Source organism: Dermacentor silvarum, chromosome 11 (genome assembly GCF_013339745.2).
Source record: "Dermacentor silvarum isolate Dsil-2018 chromosome 11, BIME_Dsil_1.4, whole genome shotgun sequence".
NCBI classification, from domain to species: Eukaryota; Metazoa; Arthropoda; class Arachnida; order Ixodida; family Ixodidae; genus Dermacentor; species Dermacentor silvarum.
Genome location: NC_051164.1, coordinates 116822067 through 116840169, shown reverse-complemented (window position 1 = coordinate 116840169; position 18103 = coordinate 116822067). Strand labels below are relative to the sequence as shown.

Here is an 18103-nt window from a genome sequence, read left to right as displayed (position 1 = left end):
TTCTTTCTTTGTATTATGTTCTATGACGTATTTCCGTGACGGAAATACGTCAGTGAAGTCTTGGTGGACCCCGGCATAAAACACTTTCGTGTTAAAAAAGAAAGTCTGCGCGGTGCCTAATAGTGGCTATTTAGTATATAGTGGATACGGTCTTGAGCACGCGGGTTCAATCCAGGTCGCGGAATTCGATGGGAACGAAATGGAAAAAGACTCGTGTACTTCTATTTAGGTGCACGTTAAACAACCCCAGGTGGCAAAAACTATATATAAACCGGGTGCCTTAATCATATCGTGGTTTTGCCACGTAAAACCGAAGAATTTGCTTATATTAAAAAAAAGAAAAAAGCAGCTAGGTGGCTGCGTTCTGCGGCTTATTTCTGGGGGTGCACATGTCAACAACATAAATTATTCTCGAGTCTGATTTCCGAGAAAAAACATGTTACGCTTATCCTACATTTCATGCATAAATGTAATGCCGTTCCCAAATGTACGGATGACCGCTTAACTCAGCAGCTTGCATATTATAAACAGCTGCTTTCAGTTATTCGGTGCACGATCATAACGGCCGCATAATGAAACAATTAAAGGAACGGCATGTCTCACATACACGTAGAGATATGTGCAGATCTGTTGCGTTCGTTGAAGAAGATAAGTGTGGCACTACACGGGGCACTTAGTTTTAATGGGTTGAAAACACGGTGAGACTGTCAAAAATCCTTGTCTGAATCAAGTTAGCAGATTTACAGGCTGCCCTAAAACGGGGCGTTTATATTGATTGAGAGCTAGGAACTTGTTAAGCAGGACTTATTACCACCCGTCCGTTAATTCTCTCAGGAACTGCGCCTCTGCGCAACAGCAACGACTCTCAGGCAGCACAATCATTCGGAATGACAGTCCTCACTTGCATGCAGTCACTCACCTTTGAGACTTCAATAGTGGTGTTATGCCCCAGCAATTCCAGACATCGCCGGACACACACACACACACACACACACACACACACACACACACACACACACACACACACACACACACACACACACACACACACACATATATATATATATATATATATATATATATATATATATATATATATATATATATATAATGGTTTTGCCTGCGCGCGCTATGAATATTATTTCTGCGAATGGAGTTTTATTTGCAGTATATATCCACTAGTAAGTGTGTTTGTTACTGCAAACACGTGCGCTTATTCCAGGTCGGGAGTTCTCACTTTTTCAATTATTGCGTTTAGAAGATTTGTTACTTTTTCCCTTACATATATATCGTGAATATATATGTCTATGTACACTTTGATTTAATTACCTAGAAACACATTGGTCATTCTTCGCGTCACGTAGTTAATAAACCTGGTTTATTTCACTCTAATATTGTTTTCTTCGATCATTGTCCCTGATCAATATCCAGCAACAAGAAGCGCGCGTAAAATGACACGGTATCAATAATAAAATTTTCAACGTATATAGCCTTCATGGTGCGGACATACCAGTTACTTTTAGAGGACAGTGGTAAAAACAGCAGTTCACATGGCTAAAACTACATTTGGTACAGGCCGTCAAGAGTCATGGGCACACCGAAGCAACTAAAACATTAAAAAAAAAAAAAAAATGTACTGCACAAAGGTTCTGCGAGAAAAACTGGGCGTCCCGCGCTCGCTAGCGGACGACGCGATTGACAACGACAGCAAAATTGAAGACGTCGCGTTGTATATTCCATGCCTCAAATATATATGTTTGGCAAAATGGTGTAAACATAAATTTGCAGTTGAAATAAAGCACTATTTTAAGAGCGTACTATGCGCAATCGGCCTCGGCGCCCGCAGCGAAAGTACGTTGAATATGCCGCGGAGCGCGCCTCCGCCCCAATCCAGTTCGCTCGCAGCGCCCTCGCACTATTTTTCCACACGCGGCGCCTCAGCGGCAGAGCGCCGTTCGGCCCACTCGACCTCTACCCATGACATCATCCTATACGTATATACGTATGATAGAGCACGGACAACTTTTGCAGCACGATGCTGCCGCGTTTTTTTTTTTTTTTTTTTGATGGAAGAGTAAAAGAGAGTTGACGTGACTCTAACCATGCCCGTAAACTGAGGTATTTATTGGGAAAGTGAAAAAATTGACGGAGCAGAGGGAAGAATAAGTGAGAGCAATGCATTGGTGAGAACTACTAGAGTGTAGAGGAGGCTATGGTGAGAGCGTTCGGATATGCTCTTGTAGGCTCTTGTCGGACTGGCTGCAGTTGTTGATGCGTGAATGCGTGTCCGTGTGTCATCTGTCGACAGTTCGTGTGCGCGCGTGTTATGCGGGCGGTACACTTTGAGCGTTGTATCTGCAAGTTTCACTTACAGTTGTGGATTCGCGAGCTGGAAAAGTAGCGTCAGCACTGAAACCGTGGCGTTTTGAACTTCGTTGTCGCTTGTCTTCGTCTACGGAAGGTGCAGTGCTTGTTAGCTGCCTATGAGGGTGAGTTAGCTCATGAGTCACTTGTTATTTACCTTGCGTCATGTCGTATTTGCGGAGGTGCTGGATCTCTGGGACAATGCTGGTAGTGTGACACTTACACATTCCATCTTTAATCGCTTTAAAAAGTCAAAGGAGCCGCTTGCAGCTGCTTGGTCCTCCTCTCCATAACCCGTCGTCGCTCTCTCCAGTTGCGCCGTGTGATAGTAAATGGGAATGTGATATATGTACCGATGTGTATGCTGTCAGATTGTGGTATACGGGTTTCCTCCATTACTGTGCTGACCACCAATCGTGACTACACTTGCTGGGACTTGGCGGCGCAAACTTGGGAAGTTTCGCCTGCGTGCGCGCCTCCACCCTCCGCGCCCGATTAAACGGCTAAAGAGCAAAAATTAATTGCTCCATACTGCTGGCCAAGCGAAGGCCGCCCAGCCACTGGCGAGGTGGGTGGTGCTTTTCTGGATGCTTTGCTCAGTCCGCTCAGCCTCGCTGACCGGCATTGTCTTTTCCTTTTCCTGCGCCGGTCAGAACGTTTATCAGCGGATGCCGAGCGGAAACGCGCGTCCGTAGCATATCCGCCAGAGCTGCCGCGTTTTGTTTTTCCTGTCCTATGCTCATGTCGAGTTGCCTATCGCTCCGATGAGTAAGAGGGACGAATACGTGCACGCGTGCGACGCATGAGGAAAATCGCGTGGGTTTCCCGACGAGAATAATCGGACTGCGGGAGGTCCAGCCACGCTAAATATGCTTCGCGGCCTGGTGGTGTGTTTTTGTTGAGCGTTATACGCTTTACTATCTATCGTGCTCAAGAAAAGTAAGATATAATTGTCATGAGGTTTTCTTTTTAAATAATAATAATTATATGTACATGTGTGTTGTATATATATATATATATATATATATATATATATATATATATATATATACACACACACACACACTGCATAACATTTTGCCATAGGTGTTGTAACAAGACATTTGATACTTTTTTTCTTAGCTAGAGAGACTTGTGCACAATATGAATTACGGTATATAGTGACAAGCAGCGTACACTAGTACTAGGGTTTTCTTCGTCATAAGATAGGAGGCAGAGCACCCAGAAATGGGAAGGTCATTGTGCACACGGGGCAAATGTTCACGCAGGCTTTGGGCGCCACTCAATTGGACTCAATTAGGACTCTTCCTGTGCGGTTTCCGAGAACCCACCATTCGCTGCAGTCACTTCATCTCTCGAGAGGAAGTTGCAGACGCTTGTCTTTCATGGCTGTTAGTTCCCATAGAATAGCTTGTGTTACATTTGCTTACGAATGGGGAAACTACATCACGAGTTGTGCGGGAAAGCATGGAATTGTGATGAGTTCGAGTTTCAAAGGAGAGATCTCGTTGTAAGCGTTGTCCACCAAAAATGCTCCTGAAGTTCATTAAATTATATTTAAGTTTAATGAAATAGTGTGAGATTTAGTTGTACGAGTGGCTTCCCCTACATTGCCTACTCATATGCGTTCAGAAGGGCTCTGTTCTGTTAGTTGGCAGCAAGGCGCAAAAATGACCTTGAAGGACCATCTTCAGAAATGGGCAGAGGATTAGAACCAGCAGATCTTCAAAGGCTGGAACCAGGAGCAGAAGCTGTGTAACATCTACTGTGCTCTTGAGTATACAACACGATGCAGTTCTAAAAACATGGGACATCCTCCGTTGTCGTGATAGAAATTCCACAGGCATCAGAAGGAAGATGCAGAGATGGCAGTTCGCAAAAGATTCCAATGCCCAAATGAAAAGGGCACTGTGTATGACTTGACTCTCTTGGATGCGTGGAAGATGGGGATACCTCAGTGGATGAGGACAGAAAAGCATGGCATCTCATTGCTCTTATGCCTGGCATCAAGCAAGATGATTTAGGCAGTTTGTCGAGTCTATGAAAAAAATACCACCTGCAGTCAACAATCTAACAAAGAAGGCAAAGGTGTGAGAATGCATGTGTGCAACATGCCAAGCACCCAGGTAATTTGTTTTTTCTTGTAATAGCAAGTTATACTTAGCGTTTGCACTAGTTCGTGTCATCTTGTCTGATGCCTCTTATGTGTCATGTCTAATCATGCCAAAATCAAAGCCAGTAAAAGATGTGTGCAATGAAATCTTGAGAAACTGCTTATATATACACCGAGTGCATGCTACGTAGTGCCACAATACTCCACAGCATAATGTCCCTAGAATAACTGAAGTTATGCCATTCATTGTTGACCTCGACCACCATTTATCCTACACGTTTCATTGATAGCTGTAATAATGTGACAGTGAGTGCCATGTTGAATGTCCACATGTCTTTTGTGTACACTGATCGGTGCATTGGTTTCATGGCACATCGCGGCAGGTCTTACTAAAAGCAGAATACATCAAGCATTCTCTGAGTTACGGGGTTGATGAAAGGGAGCTTCATGTTCTGAATAAACAATAAAAGACAACCTTATCCTGTTTCGCATGTGAAGAAGTACAGAGTGAAAGCGGCAGTGTGCACTTAGCTCCACACTCGTGACAGGTGCGAGGGTTTGGTGCTTTCAGCCGGAGCTTCCCTGTAAACAGTCTGGACCAGGGGTTCCCCAACTGGGTTCTGTGAATGGTATTTTAGGGTTTAACGAGCTGCCAGAACGAATCCGACTCCATACACCCGTGGGTGGATTTTAACAGCGAAGCTGTTCTAGCTTACCGTAAAAAGTGCCGCCTGCTGCCGCAAAACCTCGCCGAGCTATGACGTCACTGCATTGCCTAGCAACCACCTTGCGGAGTGGCGTGTGCCTCGCCTCTTCTCCGTGCCGTGCATATGTTGCCTTGACATGGGACGTTAAGGAGAGGGAAGGAGAGCGTATGCACGGCACTTGAAATGCTCGAGAGAGGGAAAGGTAAAATGAGAGCGAGATAGAGAGAGAAAGAAATTGTAGCAGCACCAACGAGGCAACGGGCAGAGCTGCTGCCGACACCGCCCGCGTTTCCCCGTTTCCCGCGTTTGCGCTGGCAGCAGCGCAAACGTTGGCAGCAGCTCAGCAGGTTTGGATCAGCCACGCCCCGACAAATGTGGAGGTGCAGCTTGGCCATGACGTCACCGAGGAGATAAAGCTCGGAGCCCACGCGATGGCGGCACAGCTCTCATTGACTCTGTGGCGAGTGCATGTAGCCTTGAAATGGGACGACCAAAGAAGATCCGGACACCCGAGAAGCCGCTCATCTTGAAGCGCGCTGCGCAGCCAAGCGAGAACCTGCACTTCGGCGGCGAGCCGATTCGGAATACCATGCCTAGCAGCGCTTAGCATTTCCTAGCAAAACTTAGCCAAACCTAGTAAAACCTGGAAGAAGCTAGGTTGATCACCAGCTCCGCAGTTTACACCAGCCTTGCACCACTAGTGCAAGCTGCGCACTTTTTACATTAAAGCTTTAATTTAACAATTAAAACCACCACTTCTGCACTTTAGTAGTCTTCACGAGAAAGATTAATTTATCGCAACAATCATTGTGAGGCCGACGATAAGCACATCGGTGGGAAAAAGAAGTTGAGGGAGGTTCTGCGGCACTCTTGGAAGGCAGGTCCCAAGGCCAGAAAGTTTGAAAATCCCTGACCTAGATGATGCTGCAGCTGCTGTTTGGAAAGAGGGCAAAAGCGAAGATGAAAAGTTGGCACTACTTCTGTTATGACTAATCAGTGCTGTGGAAGTCTGTAAAGTGGGGAAGGTTCATGAAAAGGTTAATTTGCTCAGATTGTAGAGCGGCTGGCCTGTGAAGGCCTTGGTCTCGGGTTAAATCCTTGGACCAGGATAAATTTTTCTTCAGCTGCAAAGCTTTCCTTCTGAAGAATCTCGTACGGGTTTGCTTTGTAACTTGACTTTTGTTGTTCCCTGGATACACCGCAGCAGCGAACACAGAGGTGTCACTGAGTTACAGTCGGCCAAATCTTTAGTTGGCTCACGTGAGCACTGACTTTCTGTATGCCTTAGGGCAGAAACAATTTAACAACTTGCAGTTGTTAGTGTGCAGTTGGGTTGTCTGCAGTACAGCACCTTTTGTCTTTGTCTTCCTCTTGTATTTTCTGGTTTTCTTTTCCATTTACTGGCATTTCCTTACGTACTACCATGTCAGCTGAACACAGGTAAGCTTCTCCATCAGTTTTGCTATGCACAAAGTCAGGCATGCCAATCGAAGAGACGGTCTGCCCTGTCTTTACCAGGCTTCAGCAGTGGTACAACCCAGACCATTCTTTATGATAAAGACATTTTTTTTCATTTTTCCCAGTTGTAGTCAGTAACCATAGAAGGCTGCTTTGTCTCCCCTGCTGGAAAGCATTCAATCACTCTGAATAAATAGTTCCTTTCTTTAGATTATCCTCTCTGCCTGTCCTATTACCTCCATGCCTCCACTGCTGACCACTGTTCAGGCGTCAGCAGACTGTGCTGCACAGTACAGTTCAGTCAGCTGTAATTTGCCTCCCTTCCTCTCCCTTAATTTATTTCAATAAACAACCAATTACTACTGCTGGTTATGCCATCAGGTCCAGGAGCACAGAACCAATGAATGGAGGTTATGGCCATACACAATTTTTTTTAACCCAAATGATGTGTCTGTAGAGTAGGAGGTGGAAGGGAGAAAGGTATTCTATTTGATCTTCCAAGTGGGTAGGCATCCGCTGGCTCGAAGGGCGAAACCAGCAAGCAACAGTCTAAAACTCTTGAAGGGCTGAGGCATGCGGCCAAAGCTATTTACTAATCTTCCATATTCTTTACAACAGACACACTCCACACACAACTCCACACAAAATTCTGTTCATTGTGACTTTAGTGTCCTGATAATTTGTATGCGTACAGCAGAATATAGCCTGTTGAAAGCAAACCATCTGTAGAAATGGATGCCAATTTCCCTTCAGTTGCCTCTCTGCTCTCTTTTGTGATGTGCACAACTTATGGAGCTTTAGATCAAGGGTTGGGAAGTGTGTAGGAACCTTTAGTATGGTACTTGCTGCCATGTTGCTTATGCTGAGAATGAAGAAGAGCTGCGAGTAATGTTTTGCTTATATAGAAAACACGGTATAAAGCCTTTAGGACAGGAAATCATCTGACACAAAGGATGAGGTCACACCATCTCTGGCTTCCAGCACATATTGACAAGACTAAGTGAACTTCTGCAGAGTGCAGCTGTGAGGATCATCGCAATAGGTGCCAGGCTATACACTCTTCCACTGACTTTGAAAGCATAGCCTCTGACAACAACTTCGCCATTGTTGAGGATCTGAGGCAGGAATGAAAACGTCATAAAAGCGCAAATTTTAGTGAGTAAATCACCACCAAATTGCTTCAGCAAAAATTCGCAATAGTGTATGCACCCATTGATGACAACCAGAACCCCAGCTTCCAAAAAACCAGATCGTCAAACTCCACCTAGGGAAACTTGCCCCTGGACAAGTCAAATAGGTGCAAATTTAACCCCAGGGAGAACATTCTTTTTGTTGACATGTCCATGTAAGCCATGCTGGGTACATTGAAAGCCATTCAGATATTTGGACACATACAGGTGCATTCTTTCATTGTGCATGAACGTCACATGAGGGCTGGTGTCATTTTCAAAATTGATACATTCATTACTGACAAAGACTTGCAAGAGATCTTGGGCTCTTTTGCCAAGGTTTTTTTGAAGGGGGAAAATCTGCCAACACGTGTAAAAGTAGGCTGTGTAAGGTACCTGATGAGCCTTTGCGTGGACTTCTCTGTAAACTTGTAGAACCAAAACACCTTTGTTTGGTCTGAATTCCCTGAAGCACTTTACTGTGGAATTTCTTCACCACAGGTAGCACTTTTGTTTGTAATGTTTATCCTGTCTGTTTTTATTCTGCGCTTCAGGATGAGCAAGGGGGCAAAGCCTTGGCTGCTCCAAGGTCCAACGTCCAGACTCTCCGTGAGCTGTTTAGTGACAAGGATGCCAGATGCATGCCGCATGTTGCCAGTCTCAAGAAGCGAGAAGGCCCAACTGAGGTGCGGATACCTCGTCCCAGCCTTGCACCAAAGCCATCCAACAACCGCAAGTTGTCTCTTGGCCCTGCCAAGGAGCCATGTGCTGAGCCCCCCAGCCCTGCTGGCCAGAGCAGCTTGTCGGGAAGCCTGCCTCGGGTGGGTGGGGTGTCCACCAGGAGAGCGTCCTTTGAGCATTGCAGAGTGGCCACAGTGCAGCAAACGGAGCTGCTGTCTCCATCACCAGAGATTGTTTCTGCAGAAGTCTCATCAAGTAACCTCAGCTGTGAGGACTCCCCCTTACCCCAGGCATTGCATCTGGTTGCGGTGGATAAGAGCCCTGCCTCTGAGAGCCTGTGCTGTGATGCTTCCTCTCTGTCTGAAGAGGAGGACTACGTGACACCCATTTCCTTATCATCGAAGCCGCTAGAAGCCGGTCGCCAAGGGAATGTTGTATCATCACGACTGAGGAGCGAGCAAGCACCACTACGCCCCCTTAAGTCTCCTGAGGGTTCTTCACCCAAGGCGAAGCCCAAGCTTCCTGAGCCCCCCCTATATGTGCCACCACAGCTTGTGCGTCATCCTGTGGTGCCTGGCTGGCAGCGGTGTGAGCTGCCTGTGGCAGCTACTGCTTGCCCTCCAAAGCCGGCCAGGCCCTCTGGAATGCGCCTGCTGGTCTACTCTAGTCTACCGAATGTTGCACCCAATGCAGCCCAGCCAGACAGACCTTCATGTGAGTGTCAGTCGGGGCCATTCTATGTAGGATTCGTCTAAGAAATCTCTAGTCCTGTATCTTCGCTATGCTATGTCCCTAAGTTTGGTGAACAAAAGTTACAGCACCACCATTTTTTTGTTGGAATAGTCTTGTGAAATAAATGCTTGAAGAATGACCCAGAATGTCAAATTTGACAAGTGCAACAAATGTTATTTGAAGAGGTTGAGACGCAGCCACGATAGTGCCCTGCTGTTGCATATTCTCATTTCTAAAACTCAAATAAAGAATTTGACATAGAGTTCAGAAGTGGTGCTCTTATCCGCAAGTTATTTCAAGAATTGATCAATCTGCAGGTGTTGTACCTTGTTTTGTGCCTGGAAGTGCTATAATTGAAAGGGAAGGATTTCACTTTTTATAGATTTTATAAAATATAGATGCTTTCATGTCCTCATCTGTTGTTACTGAGTCTTGCTTTGCCGGTTATGCCATGTACTCAGCCACCTTATGTGAGTGGTGTGAGCCCCTTGTGTGCAGTGCCCAACCGAAGCACTCCTCCTGTGCCCCCATCACGAGCCCCACCGCCCCGTCCCTCGGTGCCCAAACCACCACGGCTACTGCCATCACTGCCCACCACACCAGCGGACGATACGTGCTCGGAGCCCAGGCAGCCAACATCTCCTATGTGAGTCCATACAGCTACAAAAAGCAAGAAATGGCAGAAAGTTCAGTTCCTTATGGCCAAATAAAGTTAATGAACACCCTTATGGCACGAACACACTAGCGGCAAAACGCGCGCGGTGGGCTGCCGGCGGCAAAATGCAGCTGCGGCAGGGCGGCCACACCAACCGGCGGCGCACCGCTGTGGCAGTCACGTAACAGCATAAACTCCTCCCCCCTTTGCGAACTATCCGTCAGCTCCGTCCGGGAGCTGACGCATGCAGACAATAGTGCTAAACGAGTTTCCGGCTAACACCAGACGCGAGTACGAAACAAGCGGTCGGGCATGTTCGCATGACACCAGTTTCCCGCGCACACGTCACAGAGGCGGGCTGCTCTCATTAGTCTCCTTCATCCGCAGGCACGCAGCAAACCGCAAAAAATCGGTCCAGTAGCGATCCCTTTCGCTACAAGCAAAATCTGTTTCGTGGCTGCTTTTGCGGCGTGCGTCTTCTCGCCGGCAGCTCGCCGCGCGCGTTTTGCCGCTAGTGTGTACGTGCCATTATCCTGGTTACTGGCCTGTTGGGAGGGTCCTTCTGGTGAAGACTTCCCTGTTGTGGCTGCAGGTCTTGAATTGCTTTTGTGTACTTTCAAGACGCTTGCCAGTGGTGTGGCGTTGAAGGTGTGTGCAAAATGGCACACATCTTCAAAGGAGTCGCCACAACAACTCTTCCACCCAACTGAGGTACTTGGCATGCTTGATAACTATAGTCAATCGTGACTGTGAATTACCGAAATTTCTCCTCCACATCTAGTGATTGCAGCAAAGAAACAAGCGGCTCGAAAGCTGGGTTGATCGAAGAGACAGCGTGTGGTACACAGACAGGCAAACATTGTGTACTAAACAGGTGCTTGTGGTTCTTGCCTCTCTCTGTGTGGCACCATGTAATGTAATTGCAATAGCATTATACGGTTCATTCAAGGGTTCCCAACGTTGTGACTTATCATAGAAAACAGCCTGGAAAGGCAAAGAGGACAAAGTAGATCGAGCGGCGCACAGGAAGAGTGGAAGTGCACTTTGGCAATTAGGGTACATCATTACAGCGCTTCATTGCATTGTGCACACGTCGTTCTCTTCACTTGCTCAGTTGGATTAGTGATGGCACCGATTGCATTGTCCTCTATGCTGGCTTGCACCAGTTGCAGTACCGATTGCATCCACATCTACACTTGGGGTGCTGCACAGGGCACATTGCTGAATACATCTTCCTCTTCACTCCCTCTCCATAAAGTGTCGACAGTGCTTCAGTTAGACGGGATCACCAAACTGAAGCAGTGCGGAAACATTAGGCTGCCGAAACGTCCAAGCAATTGGAATTCACTCGGGCATCCATGATGCATGGTTTGGAAAAAGCAGTGGCAGGAAAACACTAATATCTACCGTGCTAAGGCAGAAGTTGAGAAGGAGCAGCATTTTCTTTTTGTGACAGGCCAGGCAGCTGCCACTCTGCTGGCAGTTTTGCCTTCAATAAATATGAGGACAATGGCACACCATGCTAGCCATCATCACAATGTTCTTGCACAAATGTGGGGTGGTAAATCACTGAATGACAACTTCTCCAAAATTCTGTTACCTTACCTTTCTATCTGGTGATGTGAGGAGACCATTGATGTCTCAATCTTAGTAACCAAAAAGGAAAGTCAGGCGGTAGCGGAAAGTCAGGCGGTAGCGACCACCTGCAAGGAGCATCTCGCTTCTCTGTCATCGGAATCAAACTCCCTTCCCAATACCACTTCGTCGTCCGTCGAAATGTTTCACCAGATGGAAACTTCCCTGTCGCAAAAGCTACAACAACAGCTGCAGCTGCAGGAACAGCGTCAGATGCAGCAACTTCAACTTTTCCTCCACGAAAAACTTCAGGAACAGCTTCTCGCCTTCCGCGAGCAGCTAGCGGACAATCTTCCTGTTAAAGGAAAGAAAAGAAAGAAGCCGAAAGCGAACTCAAGCGTCGAGGATCTCGATAGGTCCATGGAGAACGCACCATTACCTCACGATGGCGAGTAAGCGCAATAATCACGCACAAGAACTCCATGCATGGCAGTGGAATTGCAGAAACTTCTCAAGAAAAAAAGCCACACTACATTAATACATAAAAACCGCAACAACTCCACCGCAGGTTATCGCATTGCAGGAAACAGGTACGAGGCCCACCATGTCCGGATATGAAACATATATGGCAAAGACAGATACAAGGGTAGCAGTGCTTGTCTCCCGCAGGCTGACGGCAATAGACCGCACACTGGATGGTAGTGAGATTGACCACGTATTTATAGAAATACTGCCGGCAGACAGGAAGGCACGCAGCGTCTTCGTCCTAAACATATATAGCCCACCAAAAAAGTGTGGTGAAAATTTTGATTACCTCATCAGATCGGCACTCAAGGAGGCGAAAAACAACACGCTGCTTGTGCTAGGCGACTTCAACGCGATGCATCCGACTTGGGGTTACAACCTCACTTCAAAGAAAGGAAACACCATCCACTCGCTCATTCAAAAGCACGCACTCACACTCCTCACAGACCCAGACTTTCCAACTAGAGTGGGAAATAGTGTATCAAGGGACACATGTCCGGACCTTACCATGATCACGAACCACGAAAAGGCTACATGGAGAAATATGGAAGAAACGCTGGGTAGTGACCACCACATCCTGGAGGTTACCATTTCGCTCAAGCATACACGCGAACACATCAGTCAGATCTTATTGACGGATTGGGCGGCATTTCGTAAAGCGAGAGTTCAACAAAATAGAGAAAAGGAGGATATCACATCGCTGCAACAATGGACGAGTGAGCTCAAGGAGTCGATCAGGCAACACTCAAAGCAGATGCAACTCACCACGGAACATCCGCTGGTAGACCCACATCTCGTGCATATGTGGGACGCTCGTAGAGGCCTTTTGAAAAGATGGCGCAAACAAAAGCATAACAGAAAACTAAAATTGCGCATAGCTGCTCTTACACAACAGGCGGAAGAATACGCTACTGTCTTGGTGCGCCAAAACTGGCAACAAATGTGCGCCAGCCTGAGCGGAAGGCTCAGCTCGTCTAAAACGTGGGCAATCCTAAAACACCTACTGGACCCAACCAAAAGCAAGCAACAAACCTCGCACACAATCAGACGCATACTTCGCAACCAACCGGGGTCGGATGAAGATATTCTGCGAGAGCTAGAGGCCAAATACATCGGCGATCACACACGGAACCAAACATCTATACCAAAATATAGTGGGAAGCCAAATGAAGACCTAGATCGCCCATTTGAAATCACGGAAGTCTGGACAGCGCTTCACTCCCTAACTCGAAACACAACACCCGGACAAGATGGGCTCACAAACAAAATGCTGAGAAACCTGGACGACAACTCAATAGAAGCCCTAACGACTTTCTTTAATACCCATTGGGAAGCGGGAACACTACCAAATGAATGGAAACACGCGCACATAGTACTAATACCAAAACCGGGCAAGCCTCCAGGTCTCACCAACATGCGACCCATATCCCTGACGTCGTGCCTGGGGAAGCTTTTCGAAAACGCTGTGCTCAATCGCCTGAAGCCTCACGTGGATGACACGGGTTTCTTTCCTGACACGATGTATGGCTTCAGGCCGCATTTGTCGACTCAAGACATACTACTTCAATTGAAGGAAGAAGTACTGGACCATGTCACCACACATGTAAAATGCATACTCGCACTGGACCTTAAAGGCGCATTTGATAACGTAGCTCATGAGGCCATCCTAAAAAACTTATCGCAACTCAATTCCGGCGAACGAATCTATAACTACATTCGAGCATTCTTAACGGACCGCACGGCAACGGTAGGCGTGGATACCCTCAGAACAAAAGAGAAAAAGGTTCCAAATAGAGGCACTCCTCAGGGATCAGTCTTATCGCCTTTTCTCTTCAACGTCGCCATGAAAAACCTCCCAGAGCATCTAGAGAAGATTCCGCACCTTCGTCACGCAATATATGCGGATGACATTACCATTTGGACAACTCGAGGCTCGGATGGAGAACAGCAGGACGCCCTGCAAGCGGCGGCAGACGCTGTCACCGAATACGCCAAAGAGTGCAACCTGGAATGCTCCCCAGAAAAATCCGAGCTCCTTGTTCTCAAAAAGAAATCAAGAAGAAAAAGCACAGAGAGAGAGGCCATAGAAATACACCTAAACCAAAAACCTATACCCAGAGTCCAAACACTCCGCATATTAGGTGTCTCCATGCAAAATAGTGGTCGCAATAACCACACTGTAAACGCACTGAAACAAACTGCCTACAGCGTAGCTCGCATGATTAATAGAGTTGCCAGTCGCAGACATGGCATGAAGGAAGAAGACTTATTACGCTTGACTCAGGCCCTTATCGTCAGTAGAGTCACGTACACGACACCTTATTTGAACTTAACATCAACAGAAAAAGCCCAAATAAATGTGTTACTGCGGAAAGCGTACAAACAAGCCCTCGGCCTTCCTCCAGGCACCGGGACAACGAAACTTCTATCCCTAGGCATCCACAACACCTTAGAAGAACTAATTGAAGCACACCGACATGCGCAAATCACGCGCCTCAACCTCACTAGAACAGGCAGAGCAACACTTCGAAGGTTGCAATACCCCGTGGCGACAACCAACAATCAAGAAGTACTCCGCAAGTCCCTACACGAGCAAATAATGGTGGCGCCTGTTCCGCGTAACATGCACCCGGAATATCACTTGGGCAGGAGAAAAGCACGAGCGTTAACAATAGAAAGGAGATACGGCACTCTCTCCACTGCTCGCTGGACAGATGCGGCCATGTACCCGAATGGAGAGGGCATGGTAATCAGCGTGGCTGGACACAGACAGCAAGAACTGGTATCCGCCTCCGTTCGTACGCAGAACGTCGCCGCAGCCGAAGAGGCCGCTATTGCCCTCGCCATCTCGGCATCGAGACAAAACGAAGAACTATATATTCTTACAGACTGTCAATCAGCATGTCGAGCCTACGCGAACGGCCATCTACATAAAATCGCATGCGATATTCTACATCGCCTCAACGAAATACCCCGCACCACGATAATTTGGACACCGGGACATGAAGGCGTCAGCGGAAACCATCGTGCACACACGATAGCCCGAGGTCACTGCAACCGGGCACTGCAAGAGACGCCAGAAGACCCAAGTCCAGACACACTACAAACTTACTACGATATACTGCAGCACTACCGCCTTTCGAGAAGAACGATGCCGCCACCCCACCCATCCCTCACCAGAGCTGAAGCCACGACCTGGAGGCAACTCCAGACCAACACCTATCCTCACCTCACGCTCCTTCACGCGATGTACCCCACCCTTTATCAGCCCCTTTGTCCTTTTTGTACAGAGCGAGCTACCCTCTACCACACCACATGGGCATGCCAAAATATCCCCAATAACTCTCCAAATCCAAACGCAACGCACGAGCAGTGGGAGATGGTGCTGACCAGCTCGGCACTGGAGGATCAGCGAAAGCTTATCGCCAGAGCCGAAAGTGCTGCCACCGCCGCTGGGGCCCTGGACTGAAGGCTCCACCCACCACGGAGATCGACGCTTCTCCGTGCCTCATCAAAATAAAGTTTTGTCTCTCTCTCTCTCTCTAGTAACCAAAAAAGGCTGCTGCCAATGGGTTACCCTAGGTTTAAGTGAACTTTAGCTCTTAATGCTTTGCCAACAATGTAAACATGCATGGAAAATAAACTTTGTGGTTGCAGTGATTTGTCTTTTTTGAGCTGGAGGCAAGGATGAATGGCTGGGCAGGGAGAGGGGCTGCCCCCCAAGATCTATACCAACTTGGTGGGGGTCCATTTTTAAAGATTCTATCAGTGTTGCACATCTGTGGTGTTCTTATAAGAAGGGATGATAATATTGTGCAGGGTGAATGACTGCATGTTAGTAATTGCACGGAAGGGGATATGGGATCATTGGTAGCTGGACACCACAGAGGTGTGCATGTGCCAAAAAAGGCATTTACGTGCATCAATGCACTATGCAGCATGATTTGTATTGCAATGTTATGCTGCTATGGATTGTAATACCATATTTACTCATGTAAGGCCCACACTTTTTGAATATTTTATACGGGGCCTTACATGAGGCAGCTCATGGCTATGCACTGAAGCCTCGAACTGCACTCAGACTGCAATGCAGAATAACACAACCTATAAACACACACTTATTCAGTCATCGCTTCCACTGCCCTTGTTGTTTGGCAGTTTGCCTCATTGGCATTCTCCCAAAGCTGGTCTTCCTCCATGCCGTCGATTACTGTTTGAAGTTCCCATCACCTTGAAGCTCTTGACAACTGTCTTGAACGATGCTGCACGCCACACCTTAAAAATACATGTGCACACTTCTTGGAACCATTGCCCTTTTAAAATGCTTCTGAAAGTATGATGCCGCTAAACAACATGCCTCAGCACAGTCGATACCGCTGAAACATGCTGGAGAGCACTGGATTTATGCTGCGTGATCACGATTCGGTGGGATATGGTGATGATGCCATACTAGAAGAGAAACTTGGGCCAGTTGGTGGGAATTGATGTTTTAGGGAAAAAAACCAACATAGATGATGCCATTGTCTGCAAGACAGTAACTAGCGCGATCTTGTAGCGGCTTGCAGAAGTTAACCAGAACATGGGTATGTGCTTCATGCTTGGTGAAGCTTCTTTTACAGGGAAGCTGCTAGCCTCTAGTTGGTCGGAATTTTTCGTGTCTGCATCCATTAGCAAAATTGTGGGCCGGTGCCGGAAGTAGTGCAGTGGCAGGCCGACCCGTGGCAGAGGTGAAGCAGGCTTCAAGGCGCTCAGCAAAGTGGAGCAAAAAGTGCATACATTCTTTGGAATCACGCATACAACATGCAGAACAACATTCGTTTCCATAAAAAACAAGCACAAGACAAGCATCCGAACCACATATTTGGTGACTAGCCCGCGAGAAATTCATAAAGGAGTTCTATGCCGCTTCTCAATGGATGTGTTCGTGGCATAATGATTTCAATATCGGACTTCTGTACTAGAGGTTCTGTGTTTGACTCCTGCCGTCAAACATTTTTAATAATGTTTATTTATTTATTACACAGTACTTCGTTGAAAATGATAAGTTTACAGAGTCAACAAAGTGTTTGAAGCCAGAAGAAGGAAGTTTAGGCAAATGCGTGCACTTTCCGTAATTCACATGCTGGCTGAATCTCCCCAATTGCAGCTCCCGTAGACACTCCCCTTGCAGCACTGCTATGGATTGGCCACGCAGAGTTGGGGCTCCCGAGGAACCACAAAGCGCTTATCACTGCCATTACTCTACAGTAATAAAACATTGCAGATAGCCATCAGCAGGTGTAGTGGTTTTGCAACAGCTTAGCTGGACCGGGATGGCGAGTCAACTTTTTCCCAATTTTCGTGCTGCAGCATTGGAGTGTGGGCCTTGCACAAGTAAATGCATTATTAAAAAATTACATTCTGGTGTTTTACGTGCCAAAACCATGATCTGATTGAGTGCACATTCTTTAATGTGCACTCAATGTAAAGCCCCTGAAAAATAACTAAAGTAGCGCCATTTTTGTCAGTATGCAGGCACCTTCTCTCACATGCATTTTGTAGATTGTAAATCAAGTTAGTTGAGGTGTGAAGCCCGTGGAGGGTGGCCTTTGGCCGGAAAGATTGGCTTGTGCAATTATCCTGCTAGGGCACACCAGGGTGGTGCGTTTCGGAGCGGTGTAGTGAGAGAGGTTCGAGAGAAGGAAAAGTGCGAAAAGGTAACGTTGAGCATGACATTGGAATGTATGTAACAGTAAGTGGCGTCAGTCTGAATGTGTAAAAATATGCAGTATTCAATCAGTCAATATGCAGAAGTGCTCGCAGTGTGTTTAGATGCATGACATAAAGCCCCTGAAAAAGAAACCAACTTTTTTCACGGGTTTTAAATGACAGGTTTATGTAGATGGTGCAGTTACCACTTGTTCACTATTTTAGGGGTACACCGTGTCATGCAAGTGCGTTATAGAAGATTTAAGTCCACAAAACGCTTGTACTGGCATAAACCAGCCCCGCATGAACGCAGGGCCGTACGCGAGTGCATTTGCATGTAGACGCGCTTAGGTAAGTGACGCCCCTGAAGGCAGCACCAATGCGCTGGCAATGGACATCCAAGTAAGCTCGGTGACGCTGAAAAATCGCTGGTTTT

At 47.1% G+C, this 18103-nt stretch overlaps 1 protein-coding gene across 2 annotated transcripts in view; it reads left to right on the top strand.

Annotated features, from left to right (window-relative positions):
* Positions 1-2199: 2199 nt before the first annotated feature.
* Positions 2200-18103, top strand: part of LOC119433677 (proline-rich protein 36-like) — a 46538-nt gene continuing 30634 nt past the window's right edge. For both annotated transcript variants that reach the window (XM_049659339.1, XM_037700927.2), the window contains exons 1-3: positions 2200-2489; positions 8366-9206; positions 9723-9870. In XM_049659339.1, coding sequence (XP_049515296.1) covers positions 2484-2489; positions 8366-9206; positions 9723-9870 — 995 coding nt within the window. In that variant the 5' untranslated portion in view covers positions 2200-2483. The remainder of the gene's footprint in view (positions 2490-8365; positions 9207-9722; positions 9871-18103) is intronic.